The 7,002-nt window shown below is 40.4% G+C and overlaps 1 protein-coding gene across 1 annotated transcript; it reads right to left on the bottom strand.

The window, feature by feature from the left end:
* Positions 1-3,055: 3,055 nt before the first annotated feature.
* Positions 3,056-5,587, bottom strand: LOC143306596 (uncharacterized). The gene is made up of 4 exons (XM_076693062.1): positions 5,388-5,587; positions 4,629-5,149; positions 4,292-4,511; positions 3,056-4,208 (listed from the first exon to the last, which is right to left on the bottom strand). The coding sequence occupies exons 1-4, from the start codon at positions 5,585-5,587 to the stop codon at positions 3,056-3,058; spliced, it is 2,094 nt and encodes a 697-aa protein (XP_076549177.1).
* Between the last annotated feature and the right edge of the window lie 1,415 nt (positions 5,588-7,002).

Below are 7,002 nucleotides of genomic sequence, written 5' to 3'. Positions count from 1 at the left end.
GAGTGAAATTCCGGATACGCGGCAAAAACTCAGAAACGCGCACGTAAAGCCTTTTCACACTATTAAACTTCTATCTTTTCTCTTTCTTTTAATCCGTTGTTCGCGTAATTTTCGTATTAAATTTACTCGCGTTATTATTATATTATTTCGAAGAGCGTAATTGTCTTGTGTTCGTCTAATTAATTTTGCAATAAATGACAAACGGGCGCGCGACAAGTGTAGTGCCGCCACAGATCTCTCAACCTTTCTTGGTGTTCCAGATCAACCAGCGATTTTCAACGATCAACCAGCGAATTTATAACCGATTTTATCGTATATCATACTCTACATTCTCACGGTAAGCCTGTTCTGTACTAATTCGTCGAGCACGGCATTAACATTCAATTTAGACACGGCAAAACGGGCGATCTGTTAAGCCTACGGGTTATAAGAGTCTCTTCATTTTAGATCGCCTCGTTTCTACAGTCAGGTACCGATTATACTATTTTTCGCTATTTTAATATTCCGAATTTTTCAATCATCGCGAATATATGTGAGTGACGATTGTTTCGACTGCGAGGTATTTTATCAGGGACGATCTGTAAAGCCCTTCCGGGAGTTATAAGAGTCTCTTCATTCAGGTCGTTTCCTTACGGATAGAAACCGCCTAAAATTCGATTCTTCATTATATCGGGTCGAGGCAGTCGTCCTACGTTAACCATACATTTTTCACATTTCAAATACGCGTAATAATTACAATAGAAGCTCTCATTGTAAACCAAAGGTTAGACATTTTTCCGATTTGCATTTATATTATTAACGTACAATAGGTTAAGCATCTTTACCCTTGTTCAAACAGTATTGTCATTAATTGAATTATTTAACAGTGATTAACAGAAATCAAATAGAATCATTTTAGTAATTAAACACTAGTCATTGCAAAATTCAGTTCTGTTAGCTTCAATAGTTATTTTTGAATTAAATTACTTTCTTTTGCACACTAAATTGCATTCACACTTCTTTCAAGTTCCATTTTGTATCATCTCCTTTATCAATTTACATTTTAAATCCACGCATACCAACACAAGGTTTCAAGGAGGGACCCGTATGGGACCCAGAGCACTGACGAACCCAACGAAAATAAATACTATCTAAACTTTCCGTCTTTTAATTTCGTTCTGACCGTAGAGGACGCTTCCGCGTCATACGCGGTCAGAACTGGTGGCAGCGATACCTTTCTCATCGCCCAAAAATAAGAATAATTTCATCTTTCTTTTTACGTTGCGCGCTCACGCAACGCGCAACGCAACAAGCGTTTTACTCGAAACAGTACTTTCAAAATCGGTGGGCACTCTAACTCCGCCAATTTTCAATCAATCTCCTTGAATCTTTTTGTAATTTAATTGTCACATATTTTTTTAATGAAATACGTCGAATTTTTTCAAAATATTGATATTTCGATTTTCTGTACAACTTCAAAGCACGAAATTTTTGGTCAAAAATTAAGGTTTTACTTTAAATCGATGCCATTTTATTAAAAATGCATATTTTTGAAAACGGCTACGTATTTCACTAGCATTTAAAACACTTTGTTTCATTGTTCTAGGTCATATCTAGGTTGAGTTATCGTGCCCACCATTTGACACTCTTTTTTCGAAGCGCTCCCGATCATCAGCTGTCAAATCGCCATTTTTGCACGTATCAATAAAACGAAAAAACTATACCTACTTTAATACATGTATAATAAATCAATCTAATTGGATTTTCATAAACACTTTCCATTTCTTAAAAAAAAATTCCCAAAAAAGCCTTAAATTTGAAGAGGTCAAAGTGGTGTTACCCCTTAAGGTAAGTCAAGCGGTTTTTAGTTCGTGAGCACTTCGAATTTGCCCGTTTCTCTGTTCGTATTTTGAATCGCGATGCCGTTTAATAAATCATAAGCACCATGCAGTGACTCGGCAAAGCTTTGTCATTGAAGAATACCTACTCACGAACTCTTCCAGAAACGAGGCACCAGAATAGACTACGTTACTAAGTTTTGTTGCGCGTACTTCCTGTTCAGTAGTCATATTCGATAGAAGATAGCTATATAGATTAGGTTTCGGCAAAGAAAGAAACGAGGGTCCTTCCCACCACAATTTATGTAATTTAATTTTTTCTGCAGATGTACCTCGAGAAGCTACGTCAACGGAGTTTTCGGACGACCGAATATGTCGCCATATAGCTTCGGGCAGGCAGAGAAGTTTGGATTTCTGAAACCCGATTTACAACAAAGGTTTTACATTTCGAGGGGTGCTGCTGCAACCAACTCAAAACTATGGAGGAGTCAGACCAGAGATGGAATTTACAATTAGGTAAGTCGAGAATATCCTTTACGCATTTCATTAAGCGAACCAGTAGCGTCGCGGCGCATAATTCTAAGCGCGGTAGGGAAACTTGCCGCAGAGGAGCGATGCGTGTTTTTGCTACAACCAGATTTACAAAAGGCTCAGTTTTTGCATGTTTTTACCTGTTCTTAAGTATATAACGGCAGCGTAAGCTCTTTCCGAAGAGTCGGCAAAACTGTGTAATTCGTACGAATTGTCGTCGCGTTTCACCGAAATCCAGCGAGGAATTCTTAGCGCGGAAAGCAGACTTAGGCCGGAATAATATTGACACCAGAAATTATCCTTTTGTTCAGGAAGAGAGTCATCCCAATCTATGTTAAAAAGCCATAAAGATTGCATAAATATTTTTGCTAAAGTAATTACAGGAGCCAAGAGTCCCAAGGGGTCGAACAGACCAGCGATTTCCCTTAACACGGACCTTCGGATGACCATTCCATCTTGAGAGCGAGGTCGAATTGAAAACAGGAAACAGTCCTGCGTGGAGTTCCACTTCAACCCTAGCAGAGAATAAACTTCATCGAAGTTGCAAGAAAGATTAGAAAAAGACGCTAAGTATTCTGCCGGAAGATTCTTTAAGAGTTCGGGTTCGTTTGACGTCCATTTTCGTAAATTGAAGCCGCCCGCCCTCATCAACGATATTAACTGTTGCTGAAGAAGACTGGCTTCCTCCTTTGTATCAGAACCAGATATTACGTCGTCCATATAAATGTCTCGTTTCGACTTAGTTGATGCAACGTTCTAATAGTTAGATATGGAGCGCAGGCCATTCCATAAGTTACTGTCGTCAGTCGATAAGTTTTCAAAGATTCGTCGGGGGTGTCCCTCCAAACGATCCTCTGAAAGTCACAATCCTCACCCGCTACCCGAATTTGACGATACATTTTTTCGACGTCTGGCGAGAAAACAATCGCGTGCTTGCGCCAGCGTAATAGTAAGGAGAAGATTTCGGGGAGGAGGTTAGGACCTTTGTGAACCAGATCGTTTAGCGAAACGCCAGAAGAAGTTTTAAATGAAGCATTGAAAACCACCCTGAGTTTAGTAGTTGAACTTGATTCGCGCATAACACCATGATGTGGTAAATAATACGTCAAACCCGGAGTTTGAATAGATTCAGGGATACGCTCCATATGACCTAGATCGCAGTATTCCTTCAAAAAGTCTCGATACGCGGTTTGCAGATTGACGTTCAGTCGGAAACGTCTTTCAAGTTTAGCAAGAAGAGTACAGGCTGCTCCCCTACTCTCACCTAATTTCTCCGGCGAAGATTTAAAGGGTAAGCGAACGACATACCTGCCAGAGTTATCTCGTTTGTGCGTTTTAGAAAAATGATCCTCACAGATATTCTCTTCCTCATTCAGTGGATTTGAAGCCGAGGGAATTTCTTCGAGCTTCCAGAAACGAGTTAAAGTCTCAATGAGATTGGACTCTCTCACCGAACACTGTAATGATATAGCCGAATTAGTTTGTGTGTCCGAGTTTTCAGACTGCCTTAATGGCCCAGTTAATATCCACCGTAGAGTGGTTGCTTGCGCGACAGGAGTGTTAGGTGGTTCGTGTTTTAGGCCCGCAGTTATTATTTGAGCGTAGACGTCCGCTCCCAGAATTAAGTTAATTCGTCTTGAAGACAAAAAGTTAGGATCGGCCAGTGTCAATCCTTCCAAGTAAGCTATCGAGGCTGAGCAAGATTTAGCGGTTTGATACGAAGACAACCGCGGTAAAACGTGAGCGTTGAGATTATACGAGATAGATTTATTCAAACGAGACATTATTCTCACAGAGACCCTACCTTTAGTGCAAGTTTGTGTCTTGCCGACACCGATAACAGGAATTTTCTCCGGAACTCTGCGCAAGTTCAAGAGCTAAGCCATACCTCAGAGCAGGGATTAATCAAGGCGCGAACGATTATTTTATCTCTTCGATCTGACTCCACCATAAGTTCAGCTGTTGCGAGCACGACAGAAACCGAAGAAATAGCCGAACAGGAAGTCATAGCGCAGTGAGTCGATCTCCCGGTTACTTCGGAAACCCGTTCTAACGGTAGACTCTCTGGAGTAGTAGTATTAGATTCTGGTACCTGTGGAGGAAAAGAATTGCGAATAGCAGTAGGTTGTTCAGAAGCATGATGAAGAGAAGTATGGTGCTTACCTACGCACAGTTGACAGCGTTCGGTAGACTTACAATGTGCGAAAGAATGCGGAGCTAAGCAATTATAGCATAGCCTCTTTTCGGTTACAATCTGCTTCCTCTCCCGCGGATTCATACCCTTGTAGGTCGAACAGAAGAGTAGAAAATGCTCCTTGTTACAGATAGCGCAGCGACGATTCCCTTCTCCAGCGGTGTGAGTTGCGTGTGCCTTAAATCGTAAATTAGAATTAATCGGTTGCTTCTTTTTTTGTTTCAGAGTGTTGCTTGTTCCAGTTGGTGTGGTCGACGGTCCAGGCGCTCCTTCAACCGCTTCCAGAGCTCGTGACCGAGAGGTCAGGAAGGTATGTAGTTGTGTGAAGGTTGGCGATTCTGCAGTCGATCCGACAGAAGTTTCCCATGCCATGAATGTTTTTTGATCCAGTTTTTCGATAGTAATAAAAACGAGCCAGTCGTCCCAGTATTGAACTGGCCTCTTCAGAGCTTCCAGAGCTTGAACTGCATCGGTTGTCCGGTTCATCAAGCTCTTGAGTTCTCGAGCCGATTCCTTCTTCATGGGCGAGTGAGACATTAAAGTAGTTAAGTGAAAATTAATAAGAACTCTTAGATTCTGATAACGTTCCGTGAGCACGGCCCACGCCCTTTCGAAATTGTTGCCCGTAACCGGTATATTTTGAATCAAGAGCTCGGGCTCATCCGTTAAGCTTGTCTTTAGATAATGTAATTTTTCGACGTTAGAGAGTGAAGTGTTATCTATTATGAGCGATTGAAATAGGTCACGGAAATTAGCCCAACAGTTGTAGTCCCCAGAAAATTTAGGAAGTTCTATTTTTGGTAAAGAACGCGAAGTTGCGTTTACTTGAGTTGGAACGGCCTTACCCGCAGAAACGTTGCAAGAAAGCCTCTTCGCATGTTCCCATGTAATCCTGTTTAAAGTAAGGGCTTTCCGATCCAGTCTTCAAATAAGCGTCCAGTATCTCGTTATGAGTCTCCGAAAAGGTTGTCCAGTGTCGTTCCAGCAACTCCAATCGCGACGTTATCACCCCTTTCGTAATTTTTGCCGTACCCATCTTTTTCATGTTTTCGACCGTTAATTTAATCCGTTTAAACAAATCAGTCTGCTTTGTAACGAACGATTCCATTGTTTCAGATACAAAAACTGTACACACGCGAGTTTCGAGTTCCAGCCAGGTGTTGATTACCGAGCGCGAGGTCAAGGACGCCCGTTATTTTTAAATGTTAATTTCGTTAGACGATTAATCCAGTTAATTTTAAGCCGATTAGTTTTAATTGTAAAGGCCTCACTCACCCCGATTTATCCGGCTCGAAGGACCAACTACAAACTAACTCTTACTGAATACGAGTTCCGCTCATTATTGTGTTAGCAGTGAAGGGGACAACAGACCTAGTATGTTATTTAAATAAATGAATGTTAACTAACACACAGTTTAGGTAAAGAATAATTCATACTTTTCTGAGAGCTGTTTCTAGTATGAGAAACGTGGCGTGTTGGCGCGGCCCAACGTGTTCTCCTATAGGTCGGTTAGGTGGAACGTCTCTAACGTTCAGCCTGGCTTTGCCTTATGCAGGCGCGTTGCATTGGTTTTATTTTTTTTTATTCATGATGTACCAATCCGACACTGTTGAAACTTTTACAGATAATAGTTAAATAGTAAAGGATTATTCTTAATTCTTTCGTTGGGTGTCACTCAAGGGATTGTTTATAAAATTCACTTTCAAAAATTTATTTATTAATTTTCAACCCTTAATTATCGGATACAAATTTTGAAAAAAAAAATGAAATACAGCTTACGAGTACCTACTATTTACACTTTAATGTTTTCAAATATCTTAAATAGTTTCCGAGAAAAAAAATAGTAAAGTTTTGGGGTTATACACTCGTATCTCCCTTATCAGAGGGGGTAGGGAATGGAAATTGCACACAATTGTTGTTTAGGCAAAATGCATTATGTGGTATAAATATCAACCGAAATTGTTGCTGGGGCCGATTCACTATGATTATACGGCTAGATCCTTTATGGTTTTAACTAATGGAATGATGCAATGTAGCAGGTCGTTGAATTCGTCTCAACACCCACTCCAATATTATAAATAGAAAAATATAGCGTGCCATTTAAAAAAATTGTTTTGGTTTCAAAATCTCCCTCATCACTTCATTTATCGAAATATTTGCACCACACAACGCGCCTCCCTTAAATCAAACGAGTTTTGTAAAAACATTTTTTTGATAGTATAAATATAAATATTAGTTTATATATATAATAATTCTTATTTTTGGGCGATGAGAAAGGTATCGCTGCCACCAGTTCTGACCGCGTATGACGCGGAAGCGTCCTCTACGGTCAGAACGAAATTAAAAGACGGAAAATTTAGATAATATTTATTTCCGTTGGGTTCGTCAGCGCTCTGGGTCCCATACGGGTCCCTCCTTGAAACCTTGTGTTGGTATGCGTGGATTTAAAATGTAAAAATG

Source organism: Osmia lignaria, unplaced genomic scaffold (assembly GCF_051020975.1).
Source record: "Osmia lignaria lignaria isolate PbOS001 unplaced genomic scaffold, iyOsmLign1 scaffold0013, whole genome shotgun sequence".
In the NCBI taxonomy this organism is placed as follows: Eukaryota; Metazoa; Arthropoda; class Insecta; order Hymenoptera; family Megachilidae; genus Osmia; species Osmia lignaria.
The sequence above is the reverse complement of the archived record's forward strand: the minus strand, read 5'-3'. Positions and strand labels throughout refer to the sequence as shown.